The sequence below is a fragment of the Pristiophorus japonicus genome, chromosome 15, assembly GCF_044704955.1.
Source record: "Pristiophorus japonicus isolate sPriJap1 chromosome 15, sPriJap1.hap1, whole genome shotgun sequence".
Taxonomy (NCBI): domain Eukaryota; kingdom Metazoa; phylum Chordata; class Chondrichthyes; family Pristiophoridae; genus Pristiophorus; species Pristiophorus japonicus.
Window position 1 is genome coordinate 169,691,771 of NC_091991.1, and position 15,417 is coordinate 169,707,187.

At 45.5% G+C, this 15,417-nt stretch overlaps 1 protein-coding gene across 1 annotated transcript; it reads left to right on the forward strand.

The window, feature by feature from the left end:
• The first annotated feature begins 6,496 nt into the window (after positions 1-6,496).
• On the forward strand, positions 6,497-11,113 carry LOC139281634 (HEAT repeat-containing protein 1-like). Its single transcript, XM_070901777.1, has 2 exons — positions 6,497-6,571; positions 10,508-11,113. Exons 1-2 carry the CDS (start codon positions 6,497-6,499, stop codon positions 11,102-11,104), a joined length of 672 nt encoding a protein of 223 aa, XP_070757878.1. The 3' UTR covers positions 11,105-11,113.
• The last annotated feature ends 4,304 nt before the right edge of the window (positions 11,114-15,417 follow it).

The following is a 15,417-nucleotide window of genomic DNA, read 5'->3' on the forward strand; positions in this document are numbered from 1 at the left end:
TACAAGTTCAATTAGCAACCAGTGCTTCCCGTTGCCGAATACGTTTTTTTTTTAAAACACTGCGGCACTTGATGCCACTTTAGTGGAGCTCTCCTGATGGTTCGGTGAGGACACGTACCATCAGATGAAGACCTTAACCATGCCAACCAAGGTGGCTCCAGATACAATCCCCAGTCTCTGTTGAGAAACTAAAGAATTTACAATCTAACAGCTTTAATACGGTGAAGCTGTTTCACAAATGGTGGACAATGGACAGCAAGTTGGAATTGAGAGAAAAATTGAGAGGAGGTGACTGAAGGCATCGAGTTAGGTTTTGACGAAGGGTCATCGACCTGAAACAATGGCCCTGAAATTCTGGTCGGAGGCTTCTTTCGAACGAACGCCTCCGACTGGAGAATTTTTCCGAATCTACCTGGTGGTCCCGGAGGCGCCCGGGATTCCGGTGGGGAGGCCTTCTCTTCCCGCGCTGCGGAACGCGCTCCCGTCCTCCAGGTTTGGATGCAAACGGTGCAGTCACGTGTGACTGCTCAGCCAATCAGGTACAGTGTCCACAGCATTCTCATTAATAGCAATGGGAACTCTGGAGCTACGAGTTCTCATTGCTATTAATGAGAAAAAAAAATACTAAACACCATAATAAAAAATAAAAAAACACACCACACATAATTAAAATTAATTGAAATTAAAGTTAATAAATGTCTTAGAAAAAAAATATTTTTCCGATTTTTAAAAAAATGTTGTACTTGGGGGTTAAAAAATAAACTTACCTTACTGGGCAGGGTTTTTAACATTAAAATGTGTTTTTAAAGTGTTATTTTTATATGTTTTAAAACTCTTACGCTGGTAATAGTAGGCTATGCGCCTGCTTTTATTAGGCGCAAGAGTTTTCAGGACATTCGCTGGGCAAGAGATGGGTAAATACCGCAATCTTGCCCATGCAAATGCCCTGGCTGTGGGCATACGGAGCATCTGTCAAGCCAGAGCTTGATAGATCTGAAAACCGGTTTTTGCGATGCCTTCCTGGGTCCGTACACACCCGGTACGGATCCGGGGAGTCCGGAATTTCTGCCCCGTTAACTCTGTTTTTCTCTCCACAGATGCTACCTGACCCATTGAGATTTCCAGCATTTTCTGTTTTTATTTCAGATTCTAGCATCCGCGGTGTTACTTTTGTGTTTGAGTGAGTTTTTGAGGTGGCTTTTGAAGATGAAGAGATGTAAGAAAGAACTTGCATTTATATAGCACCTTTCACAACCTCAGGACATCCCAAAGTGCTTTGCAGCCAATGAAGTATTTTTGAAGGGTAGTCACTGTTGTAATGTAGCAAAAGCGGCAGCCAATTTGTGCACAGCAAGCTCCCACAAACAGCAGTGTGATAATGACCAGATAATCCTTTTTAGTGATGTTGGTTGAGGGAGAAATGTTGGCCAGGACACCAGGGATAACTCCCCTGCTCTTCTTCAAAATAAGATTTGAAATGTAATCCCTTTACGTCTACCTGAGGGGCCTCGGTTTGACGTCTCATCTGAAAGGCAGCCCCTCCGACAGTGCAGCACTCCCTCGGTATTGTCAGCCTGGATTATGTGCTCAAGTCTCTGGCTAGTGTCAGCCATGGCCCACTGAGCCAAGGCTGACACTAGCTGTGGAATCAAATAACGACCAAGTCTAAAGCTTCTGCAGAGCAAGTTGATCAAGGGGAAGTTGAATTAATCTTTGCTACTGTTGGAAAATCTGACTTAAGCGAGAGCGAGTGTCATTTGCAAAACACAGCCATTTGAATCTGAGAGTATCATGTGACGCAGTTTTATGAGCTTCCCAGAAATAAGACATCCTTTTTGGTATTTTTATCTTTCCATTTTGTCATGTATTGCTTCCCTTTGTAACACATTGTAGTGCACTTCCTATAGACTGAGTAAGAGTTTTTATAAGTTTATCAGAACATTGCACTTACTGTGGAAAAAGAAGCAATAAAGGAAGTGTTATTAATAACATGTCCTCTTAAAATCTGTGCATAGTTTATATTCATTAAAGCTGTAGTCAGTCTTTAGGCCCCACCGACTGCTTTATCGAGTTGTGGAAAAATACCACAACCTGCTTCTCATTGTAACTGCTTTAAACTTAGTCACTGCGACTATAAGGGGAATAATTTAATAGCGAATTAACATTCTCTTTACTTATTACATTTTTTAAAAATGTATAACCTTTTCCCCATAAATTAAAAAAATTGCTGGACAACACAGCATCTGTGGAGCGAGAAACAGGGTTAATGTTTCAGGACGATTACTTTTCATCAGAACTGGAAGATGTTAGAGATGAACAGCCTTTAAACAAATGCAGAGCTGGGAGAATGGGTAGGGGTTGGAGGTGGTTAGGGAAAGTGTTGTGTATCTGTAAAGCATGCACTCCCATGTTCCGCCACCAGGGAGTGCATCCCCTGAAGTCCCAAGGGATCCCAGCATCCCTTGGGAGCACTGTATATAAGCCGGCCCCTAAGGCCTGTTCCTCACTCTGGGGTGTCTTAATAAAGACTGAGGTCACTGTTACTTTAACCTCCCTGTGTGCAGCCTCATCTGTGTTAGGAACACAATAGAAAGAACAAAAGGGAGAGGTCACCGATAGGGTGGAGTGCCTAAATCATGGTCCAAGGTACCTCTCTAGGTTTTTCTACCCATCACCCGCACCCTGCCCAGAGCTACACACCCACCTCGCACCTCTGTTGATGTCTCTGCTTCATTCATGATACACCCTCCTTCCCAGTGAGAACGTGTTTCGCCCCGCAAACTCAGCCATTCCAAAATCAGTAGCTCAATGGATGGGGAATTGCAGATAAGAACCCAGGAACTTGCATGTGCGCTGTGCTTCTGTATAGTAATCATCCATCTGAAAATCGCAACCAGTTTGGCGGCTGTGATGCTGCCAGAAGATGTGCATGTTCTGAAAGTTGTAAATGACTTGCAGGTTTTCAAGGGTTAACACACTCTCATAAAAGCTCCCTCGTTGGCCCAATGTGGTAGCAAGCCAGTCAGAGCAAAACCGTCCTGATTCGATCGCAGTCCGTGCTAGGTTAGCTGCTCTCAGAACAGGGCAATGGTGGCTGTGCTGCAACTGAGCTCAGCCACCCCTGGGCTGCAAAGAAGGAAGAAAAAAAACACCAACCTGGACTTTGTGCTCAAGTGGGTCGTGCACCCACAGCCTCGTGACTCCGAGGCGAGTGTGCTACCTCTGAGCCACGGCTGACACCCAAGAGGAAGAGGAACTTAAACTCCACTGAAGCTGGGCAATGGCAGCAGATGACCAAGATAAGAATTGTCTCTGATAGGAAGCTGGTTGGATGAGCCGTACCTGAACTGCTCGGGTGGGTTATTGTCCTGTGCGTGGAAACAGGGCATTTGAGTGCAGTGCTGCTCCATCCTTTACCTAAAAGCTACATTTCTCACCTCCACATTTATTTTTGTTGCTTTTACAAAGGCTGAAATGTCCATTAAAAATATTAACAGCCGTTAAGTGACAGGGCACTTAAGGACCCAGCTAAGAGAGCCCTATACAGCCAGCGCCTCACAACTAGTCTGGCGTGCCTTGACAACTCTGGGTCACAGAATGCCCACAGCGTTTGGTCTGCCCTCCAGGCCTCCATAACTAGTGCCTGCAAAGAGACACTCGGTTACTCAACCAGGAAGCATCAGGACTGGTTTGATGAGAATGATCAGGAGATCCAAGAGCTAATAGATCGCAAGCGCAGGGCGTTTCTGAGCCTTAAACAACAACCCAATGCGGGAACAGCAAAACAGCATTACAGACAGCTCAAGGCTGAGGTTCAACAAAAAACCCAGGACCTAAAGAACAGAACAGGTGGTGGATGAAGAAAGCACAGGAGATGCAGCAGTTGGCTGACAACCATGATGTGCGAGGATTCTTCATCGCAGTCAAGTTCACCTCTGGCCCAAGCACCCAAGATCCTACCCCACTGCTGGCCAAGAACGGGGAAACACTCATCAAGGACACCGAGGCAGTCAGGGCCTGCTGGAAGGAGCACTTCGAAGATCTCCTCAATCGAGACTCTGCCTTTGACTCGAGTGTTCTGAACTCCATTCTGCAGCATGCTACCCGCCACCACCTCAGTGAGACCCCAACACTGCACGAGGTAGAAAAAGCCATAAGACAGCTAAAAAATAACAAGGCTACGGATGCAGATGGAATCCCTGCTGAGGCATGGAAGTATGGCGGAGAGGCACTGCTGGCACGAATACACGACCTCATCTCCATCATCTGGAGGGAGGAGAGCATGCCGGGAGATCTCAGAGATGCAGTAATCATGACCATCTTTAAAAAAGGGGACAAGTCTGACTGCGGCAACAAAAGAGGAATCTCCCTGCTATCAGCCACTGGGAAAGTCGTCGCTAGAGTCCTCCTCAACCGTCTTCTCCCTGTGGCCGAGGAGCTCCTCCCGGAGTCACAGTGCGGATTTCGTCCCCTACGGGGCACAACGGACATGATTTTTGCAGTGCGACAGCTACAGGAAAAATGCAGAGAACAGCGCCAGCCCTTATACATGGCCTTCTTCGACCTTACAAAGGCCTTTGACATTGTCAACCGCGAGGGTCAATGGAGCGTCCTCCTCCGTTTCGGATGCCCCCAAAAGTTCGGCACCATACTCCGCCTGCTTCATGACAACATGCAGGCCGTGATCCTTACCATCACAGACCCAATTCAAATCCGGACCGGGGTCAAACAGAGCTGCAGCATCGCCCCAACCCGCTCCTCAATCTTTCTCGCCGCCATGCTCCACCTCACAGTCAACAAGCTCCCCGCTGGAGTGGAGCTAAACTACAGAACCAGTGGGAACCTGTTCAACTTGCGCCGTCTCCAGGCCAGATCCAAGAACAACCCAACCTCTGTCGTCGAGCTACAGTACGTGGACGACGCCTGCATCTGCGCACGTACAGAGGCTGCACTCTAGGACATAGTCGATAAATTACGCTAAACAACATCCGTAAGACAAAGGTCCTCCACCAACCTGTCCTCACCGCACAGCACTGCCCCCCCCAGTCATCAAGATCCATGGCGCCGCCCTGCACACCATGGACCACTTCCCTTATCTCGGGAGCCTCCTATCAACAAGAGCAGGCATCGATGACGAGATCCAACACCGCCTCCAGTACACCGGTGCAGCCTTCAGTCGCCTGAGGAAAAGAGTGAAGACCAGGCCCTTCAAACTGCCACCAAGCTCATGGTCTACAGGGCTGTAGTAATACCTGGCCTCCTGTATGGCTCAGAGACATGGACCATGTATAGTAAACACCTCAAGTTGCTGGAGAAATATCACCAAAGATGTCTCCGTAAGATCCTACAAATCCCCTGAGAGGACAGACGCACCAACATCAGCGTCCTCACTCAGGCTAACATCCCCAGCATTGAAGCACTGCCCCACCTGTGACAGAGTCTGTGGTTCTCGTATTGGAATGTTCAGCCACCAAAGGACTCATTCCAGGAGTGGAAGCAAGTCTTCCTCGATTCCGAGGGATGCCTATGATGATGATGGAAGTGCCTTGGGACGTTTTGCTACATTAAAGGCGCTATATAAATAAAGGTTGTTGTTGCATATATCGCCTTTCACAACTACTGGATGTCTCAAAGCACTTTACAGCCAATGAAGTACTTTTTAGAGTGTAGTCACTGTTGTAATTTGTGAAACACAGCAGCCAATTTGCACACAGCAAGCTCCCACAATCAGCAATGAGATAACAACTGGATAATCTGTTTTTTTTGATTGAGGGATAAATATTGGCCAGGACACCAGGGATAATTCCCCTGCTCTTCTTCGAAATAATGCCATGCAATCTTTGATATCTGCTTGAAAGAGCAGACAGGACCTCGGTTTAACGTCTCATCTGAAAGACGGCACCTCCGACAGCACATTTTTTTTTCCAAAAATATACTTTATTCATATGAAAATTTGTACAGTACATTCAAAAGCAGTTCAGTACATTTAGCTGCGGTCAGCAATCCCATACACTACATTTGGGTGCTGACGGCAGTTCTGTTCGATACATTCCCTTGCTTTTCAGTTCAAGTACAATTCGGTACTCCAACAGCACTTTTTTTTTTAATGAATATTTATTTATATCGATATACAATTTAGAATCGAAGCTTCTGGAAGAACCATTTATTCTTTCCTGTCTTGTACCTTTCCTCAAACTTGACTTTGGCTTCGCGCTTCAAAGCAGGATCCCTAAAAACATCCTTGTTCACAATAGTCTTATCCAGGGGAATGTCAACTGAGTACCTGGTTGGCATCAGGTGGTTGTAGTTGTACACTTTCACAAAGGACTTGATCTTGGACCTCTTGGCCACCTTCTTCTTGCCCATTTTGACAGTCACTTTACGAGGGTAACGATCAATACCAGCAACAAGGGCACGACTGTAAGGCCTGTCAGAGGTCCCATCATTTACGATGACACCTTCTGCGGGTGGCAGCCATTGAGCAGCACTAGCCGAGATGGGAAAGTTTATGAAACCAGGGAAGGTGGTTCTGGTGCTGGCCGGCCGCTATGCTGGAAGCAAAGGTGTCATCGTAAAGTACAACCTCCGACAGCACAGCACTCCCTCAGCACTGCACTGGAGCGACAGCCTAGATGGTTTTTTTTGTGCTCAAGTTCCTGGAGTGGGACTTGAACTCACAACCTTCTAGTTCAGAGGTGAGGGTGCTACCCACTGAGCCACGGCTGACACTTTATGTAAATTAAATCAAAACAGTAAATGCTGGAGACACGCAGCAGGTCAGGCAGCATCTGCGGAGAGAAAAACAGAGTAAAGTTTCGGGTCGACGTCAGTAATCAAATTTATGTAAATGAAGCTGACCCCACTCAATCCGACAGATGCTCTAAATGCACGAACGCCCACCAGGGAAACCGACCAGAAAATCTATGCTGGGGGCGTCCAAACTGAATTCTGATTCAAGCATAAAATATTCTCCAATTATCCAGTTTACAATGCTCAACCATTAAAATACAGTCAATTTCACTCCAGACAGCAGCATACTTCACTAGTCTAATCTCCTTTGTGCGCAGTGTTTTATCTTAAATATGTTGTGTTTTGTTTAGATGGCATCACTGAATGAATGATTAAGTGGGCCATGGTGCAAATGTTTGGAAATTGGCTGTTTATAGCGGCAGTTTAGAGTCCTGACCCCAGCAGATTGCAGCTCGATGTTGCGGTAATGAGTTGATCAGGCTGAGGGCTCCTGCTGTGATAATTAATACCTGTAAACAAAAAGAATTGGCTGAGTATCTGGTTCGGAACAGGATTGAGGATTAGAAGGCTCGGTAGAGATAGACATGATCGAGGTCCGTGTGGAGAGTGATGGTTGCCGCATTGTTGGGATGTTGGGGGATGTCACGCTGAGGAAGGCAATTGGTCAAGGATGAATAATGTGGGATATCAGGTCCTTCGGAGTCTTGCTTGTTTTTTTACCTTTGTGAGGAGTGGACCCTGGAGGCACTGTGTCGGATCTTTCATCACGAGGTGGATTGGGTTGGGTACTGTATCAGAGATGGGGCTGTATGTGACATGTGGAAGGAACTAGCCTGATGGGCCGAGTGACCTTTTATCGTACCATGCTTCTTATATTCTCAGTCTCTGCTCTCAGTCCTTTAGTTGTACTTTGTGAATGAACCACACGTTTCACCTCTTGGGGAATCTGCAGATTGGAAAGTGAGCGATCGCAATCAATAAGCCCCAGTATCTGACATGCCCTGGTCATAAAGGGCTTCTTCTAATGTTGACGAACAGGATTCTAAGTAACATAGAAAATCTTGGTCAGGTTGCCGTTACAGTGACCATTTTACTTGAATGTTGGCATGTAGAAAGCATGAGCGATGGATGTTTATAAAACCTGCAAACGTCCACACACTCGCAGTATTGAACAGCAGTTTGTACTCCCAGCCATAATCTTAACATGCACCATTGTCTGAGTGGTTGAGGGTTTAAATCAAGGCTAGAGAGCATTGAATCAGAGCCCAGTGCTCACTTCCATTATCCTGTATTAGACGAGTTCTGGCTATTGTCAGCCAGGAAACTATTTGGAAAGTCTCCAGTGATAATAAGACATTTCATGATCTGAGGTTTGGACGATACCAACAGTTAGCCGGAATTCCACAGCCAAGATACTCCCACCTTTATGCCGAGAGGTGCAAATGTGGTGGCAAGCAGTTGGAGAAAAATGCACTGGGTGCAAACATGTGAGAAAAACATTTCCATTGTTGCTGATTGTTCGAAAGCTACTCAACCATTTCATCCCATTGCATCTTAATTGACAACAATGAACTGCTTGTTTCCATCGCAGGATTCCCGTTGAGGCCAAAGCAACACTCCAGGCAAATCTGAGCCTCTTGATCAAAAACATTACTGTTATTTACATAAATCTAAATGAATAATTATGAGGCAATACTTGGAAACATAGTGAACAGTGAGTAGGATAGTGATAGACTTCAGGAAGACACAGACAGGCTGGTGGAATGGGTGAACACGTGGCAGATGAAATTTAATGCAGAAAAGTGCAAAGTGATACATTTTGGTAGAATGAGAAGAGGAAATATAAACAACATGGTACAATCCTAGGGGGTATGTGTACACAAATCCTTGAAGGTGGCAGGGCAGTTTGAGAAAGCAATTAAAAAAGCTTACAGGATCCTGGGCTTCATAAATAGATGTCAACGAGTACAAAAGTGTGGAAATTATGATAAACATGTATAAAACACTGGTTTGGCCCCAACTGGAGTACTCTGTCCAATTCTGGGCGCTGCACTTTAGGAAGGATGTGAAGGCCTGAGAGAGGGTGCAGCAAAGATTTCCGAGAATGATTCCAGGAATGAGGAACTTCAGTTACGTGGATAGACTGGAGAAGCTGGGGTATTTCTCCTTGAAGCGGAGATTTGTTCGAGGTGTTCAAAATCATGAGGGTGGAGGCCGACTCAATCTTATCTTTCAAAAGGGAGTTGGATAAGTATCTGAAGGAAATAACATTTGCAGGGCTGCGAGGAAAGGACGGGGGAGTGGGATTAGCTGAGGTGCTCTTGCAGAGAGCCGGCACGGGCTCAACGGGCCGAAAGGCCTTCTCAGTGCTGTAACCATTCTATGATTCTATGAGTAAAATATCTGTGCAGCTTGTTCAGCTTTTCAGTATTTCAATCTGGCCAGAGGGGCACAAGAATGAGCTGAGTTGACTCACTCTCAGATTTTTCCTTCTTATCTGTCAAAAAGTTTCTATCCGGTGGAAAGCCTCGGCAGCCCGACTGAGATAGGGAACTTACAGGGCGCTGAGTTGCCCCCCCGCCGACCTCGCAACGTCCCAAAGCGCTTTACAGCCGATAAAGTACTTTTGGACTGTAGTCACTGTTGTACTCTGGTAAACACAGCAGTCAATTTGTGCACAGCAAGCTCCCACAAACAGCACTTTAATAAATGACCAGATCATCTGTTTCACTGATGTTGATTGAGGGATAAATATTGATCAGGACACCGGGGGAGAACTCCCCTGCTCTTCTTCGAAACAGTGGCCAGGGATCTTTTACATCCACCCGAGAGGGCAAGCAGGGTCTCGGTTTAACGCCTCAATGACCTGCAACAGTGCCGCACTCATAAGAACATAAGAATAGACGCAGGAATAGGCCATACGGCCCCTTGAGCCTGCTCCGCCATTCAATACGATCATGGCTGATCCGTCCATGGACTCAGGTCCACTTCCCTGCCCGCTCCCCATAACCCCTTATTCCCTTATCGGTTAAGAAACTTTCTGACATTTATTCAATGTTTCAGCTTCCACAGCTCTCTGAGGCAGCGAATTCCAAAGATTTACAACCCTCTGAAAGAAGAAATTGCTCCTCAGCTCAGTTTTAAATGGGCGGCCCCTTATTCTAAGATCGTGCCCTCTAGTTCTATTCTCCCCCATCAGTGGAAACATCCACCTTGTCAAGCCCCCTCATAATCTTATAGCTTTCGATAAGATCACCTCTCATTCTTCTGAATTCCAATGAGTCGAGGCCCAACCTTCTCAACCTTTCCTCATAAGTCAACCCGCTCATCCCCAGAATCTTCTTTGAACTGCCTCGAAAGCAAGTATATCCTTTCTTAAATATGGAAACCAAAACTGTATGCAGTATTCCAGGTGTGGCCTCACCAATACCCTGTACAACTGTAGCAAGACTTCTCTGCTTTTATACTCCATCTCCTTTGCAATAAAGGCCAAGATTCCATTGGCCTTCCTGATCACTTGCTGTACCTGCATACTAACCTTCTGTGTTTCATGCACAAGAACCCCCAGGTCCCGCTGTACTGCAATTTTTCTCCATTTAAATAATAACTTGCTTTTTTTTTTCTGTCAAAGTGCATAACGTCACACTCCCTCCTAATAAGGTATCAGCCTGGATTTTATACTCAAGTCTTTGGAGTGTGAGGGCAAGGGGCTTGAACTCGCCACCTTCTGACTCCGAGGAGATTATCTCTGTAAAAGCTAAAGGGTTTATTCACCTTGTTTGCTGGGCAGTTAGTGAAACCTTTCGCTGAAATACTGAACCAGACAAATACTGTCCAGACTGACGAAACTTTCTTTGACTCGAACAAGAACACAGAGAAATCTTGCTTACTGTTTCAATTAGTCTCCAACTGCATGCACAAAATCTTTCTCTCCGACACTCAGCCATTTGTCAGTAAGGAAAGAGCTGACACACTTATGATGCCCTTTGTAGATCAGCTGGAAAACATGCTGGGAGGCGAGGAGGCGTACAACGATGGAGTGACCAACCATCTTATCCCGTGTATAGCTCAGTTTTCTGTTGCTATTGGTGATGACTCTGTCTGGAAACCACTGAATTACCAGATCCTGCTTGAGACAAGGCACAGCTCGCCAAAGGTGAGGTTTTCGGCTCTGATTATACTGCTGGAGTTGGCTGGTAAACTAAAGGAAAACCACATGGTGTTACTGCCAGAAACCATCCCTTTCCTGGCAGAGCTACTGGAAGATGAATGTGAAGAAGTGGAGCACCATTGCCAGAAAGTTATCCAGCAGCTTGAAGTCATACTTGGAGAACCACTGCAGAGCTATTTCTGAAAAGCAAGTTGTACAAAGTTTTATACAGGTTTATAAATCTACTTTTTTATGTACAGTAGGGGTTCACATTAAGTCTCTTGGGTCTGCACAGCTATTTAAATACACTGACGTCACTGGTGCTGAAGGTACAGAATTCTATCTTGCAATACATGAAAACCAACAGTTGTGATCAAACTTACCTGAATTGGTTCAGGTTAGATGATGAGTTGGCAGTTGTGGAGCCTTCATATTGCTGTTAGTTGTCAACAAAACATTTGCTTTTTGCAAAATCATTGGTATCGCTCAACAGCTTTTAATAAACAGATTAAAACCCCCCCCAAAAAAATCTCCTTCAGCCTCACAACCCCCCGAGATGGCTGCGCTCCTCAAATTCTGCCCTCTTGAACATTCCCGATTATAATCGCTCAACCATCGGTGGCTGTTCCTTCAGCTACCCGGGCTCGAAGCTCTGAAACCTCTCTGCCTCTCTACCTCTCCTTCCTCCTTTAAAACCTACCTCTTTGACCAAGCTTTTGGTCATCTGCCGTAATTTCTTCTTGTGTGGCTCCAGATTTATTTGTTTTGTCTTATGACACTCCTGTGAAACGCTGCAGGATGTGTCACTACGTTAAAGGTGCTATATAAATACAAGTTGTTATTGAGGTGAGAGTGCTACCCACTGAACCAGGGCTGGAGAGATCACAAGTTGAATTGCTGGTATTACGTGCGCTGATCTCGATGGGCTGGAGTAGGTGCACTATAATTGACACTACAATCCTGTGCGAGGGAGGTAGGAGCGTTAATGGGAGGTGCTCCGTCCTGAACGATTTCTAGGAATGCCAGCTGAAAAGTACACATGTAGAGATGGTTGCTACACACTTGATGACAGCTATTTTAGACTCGCGCGTAGAGAATGGCGAGATAGATGAGGTATGTTCAGAATAACTCCACAAGACTGTATGTTGTAAGCTCAAACTGCTGTGACCTTGGTCTCTTTAATGTAACTCCAGAGCATGGTGGACTGCCTTTTATACCTGCTTGCCCAGAGTGTGCAGGTGACCCTTGGGTCTCCAACAGGTGCGTCCCTTGGTGGCAAGTCTTACACATTGGTAATGTTTACATACATAACAGTAGTGAAGGCGCTGATACCCTTTGATTCGTATCCCAACAAGAATCAGTACTTTCAGGAGGTGAGGGGAACAAAATCCCTCCAATTCAACATTCAGTTTAAGCCGTAAACCCCTCACTTTGTGTGTTTTTTTTACCTTTGAAAACAACACAGATTTGTTGTAATTTAATGTCAGAGGGACTGCCGTGAGCAGGCTGATGGTTCCTATCGTACTTCCTGTAGCAGTGTAAGACAACTTTCACCTCAATTCGTGGTAGTTCTATCTGTTTTATTGGAAATCCCCTCAGCAGGGACTTGGGTTAAAAGTGGGACTCTTGCAGCTCCAAATACTACACATCATTTTCACAGCCAGCCACAGATACAGTCAGAAGTGTTTAAAAATAGTTGAGCATCGCACTCTGAAATTCAGACTCTGTGAGTGCCAATGTTGCTCTCACAACACACAGCTCCAAAGTTCAAAGCATTCTCACAGAGTTTCCTCGCAACGTGCGCACAGGTACCAAGTTACGCCGGCGTAAAAGATCAAGGAAATTCGGGTGTCCCCTTTTATCCTACTCTCGAATCTCCTCGATCTTTTGCCCCCGATTCAGTTAAATCTTCCTTTGCTCAGTTACAGACCCGCCCCTCTTTCAGAACAACAGCAACTTGTATTTATATAAAGAAAGACATACATTTATATAGCGCCTTTCACGACCTCCGGACGTCTCACAGCGCTTTACAGCCAATGAAGTACTTTTGGAGTGCAGTCACTGCTGTAATGTGGGAAACACGGCAGCCAATTTGCGCACAGCAAGCTCCCACAGACAGCAATGTGATAATGACCAGATAAACTCTTTTTTTGTTATGTTGATTGAGGCATAAATATTGACCAGGACACCGGGGATAACTCCCCTGCTCTTGTTCGAAATAGTGCCATGGGATCTTTTACGTCCAGCTGAGAGAAAGGCGGAGCCTCAGTTTAATGTCTCATCCGAAAGACGGCACCTCCGACAGTGCAGCACTCCCTCAGCTGGAGTGTCAGCCTAGACTTTTGTGCTCAAGTCCCTGGCGTCGGATATGAACCTACAATGTTCATGACTTAGAGGCGAGTGTGCTACCCACTTAACCACAGCTGATAGGGCCTTTAACAATGTAAAATATCCCAAGGAGCTTCACAGGGGTGTTTAAAATTAAAATTTGGCACCGAGCCACTTAAGGAGAAATTAGAATAGATGGTCAAAGAAATAGCTGTTAAGGAGCGTCTTAAAAGAGGAAAGAGAGGTAGAGAAGTTTAGGGAGGGAATTCCAGAGCTTGGGGCCCAGGTAGCTGAAGGCACGGCCGCCAATGGTTGAGCTGGAGACCAGAGAATGCAAGTTTCCTGCAGTTACGCCTGTTTTGAACGGGTGAAAGTATACACCCAATATTTTCAACACAACACGACACAGTCATATTTGTGGTGTTTTATTGTGATTTTTTTTTTTAAGCGATTTAAAAAAAAAAAAAAAAAAAATTCTCCTCCACTGAGACCTGCACTGTATTTTTTTTCTATGTTTGAATGCACCTTTACAGCATCAGAATGAGTTATTATTAATCATCGAAAAGGTCTCACGGTTGCATTTTCTTCAATTTGCTGGGCGAAATGTGGATAATTGATGGCTTCGTCACCGAGAGCATGCAGAAATCAAGCGCAGGCAGCGGAAGGAGCGTGCGGCAAACCAGGCTCCCCGCCCAGCCCTTTCCCTCAACGTCTGTCTTTCCCACCTGTAACAGGGACTGTGGTTCTCGTATTGGACTGCACAACCACCGAAGGAATCATGCTAAGAGTGCAAGCAAGTCTTCCTCGATTCCGAGGGACTGCCTATGACTGACTGGTTTAAAATGGTTTCATTTTCGCAGATAAAGGGGGACTGCAAGAAGGAATATGCGCCATTGCCTCGGGCTGCTGACACTGACTTTCTGCCTGTTTGTGGCGCTTTTTATGATCCAGCATATGTTAATGAGATTGGCAGGGAATTTTGGTGCAAGAACGGGCATAACTTGCCGATTGTGCTGTTTGAGGAAACTCCGGAACAAATAATTGCTTTTTAAAACCATCACTCACAGAACCGCAGGTTTTCACTGTCTGCGCGGCCCATTGTAAAAACATTCATAGTTCAAACTGCAAGTGCAGCTTTTGAATGTAAATGATTGAGGGTTTTGGAATTGCGATGATACACATCTATATTGTGCTGTGGGGCTGGAGGAGGTAGGGACGTATTTCTGTCAGTAAGCTGTTCAGTTGAAAGGTAATTATTATCCGTGGAATAGTATTTTATTTTAAGGTTGTTTTGCCTGCATGAGTCGTTTAACCATTTCCCTTGCCATCCATTGTTCTTCTTGTATGTCTTCTTCGCCACAGGGATCGCGAGATCTTTGTGAACAGCTTTCTTCGAGGTCAGCTGTCACTAGATTGCCATCACTTCACCTCTGACGGCAAATTCCGAGCTATTTTATATTTGTAATCTCTCTTCTTTTACTTTTTTACACTACAGTATAATATTGCGCATTTCAAAACCTCACGATATTCCCAAGAGCTTTATGACCAATTAAGTGTTTTTGAAGTGTAGTCACTTGTAATGTTGGGAACACAGCAGCTAAGTTGTACACAGCATGGTCCCATAAACAACAATATGATAATGATCAGGGCATTTGTTTTTTTTTAAATAGTGATGTTGGCTGAGGGATAAATATTGGCCAAGGCACAGGGCAAAACTTTCTTGCTCTTCAAATTAGTGCCATGGGATCTTTTACATCCACCTGGAAGGGCGGATGGGGTCTTGGTTTGGCGTCTCATCTGAAAGACGGCACCTGCTACATTGCGGCACTCCCTTAGTGCTGCACTGAAGTGTCATCATAGATCTTGTGCTCAAGCCTCCTGAACCCACAACCTTCTAACTCGGAGGTGAGAGTGCCAACTGTCCCACAGCTGACCTCGAGTATTTAATTTTTATCCCATCACATTTTAAAGCGGCAATAGTATATGTGATGAGGTATCGGTAGTTTGGAGATGCAAATCTCAAGAGCTGGGATGGCTAAAAGATACGGATAGTGTTAGCATTAGAGAAATTTAAAGCGCAGAAGCTTAAAACATAATACAAGTTGAATCTCTCTTCTCCGGCACCCTCGGGACCTGGCCTGTGCCAGATAAGGGATTTTGCCAGATGAGGGGAGGTCACGTTAAATTGG

Bases quoted from the DNA above. Each gene is read 5' to 3' on its own strand.
- LOC139281634 (XM_070901777.1), top strand. From the start codon at position 6,497: ATGGGAAAGTTTATGAAACCAGGGAAGGTGGTTCTGGTGCTGGCCGGC. The intron at 6,572-10,507 runs GTAAAGTACAAC...TCTCTGTAAAAG, and splicing joins CTGGAAGCAAAGGTGTCATC to CTAAAGGGTTTATTCACCTT.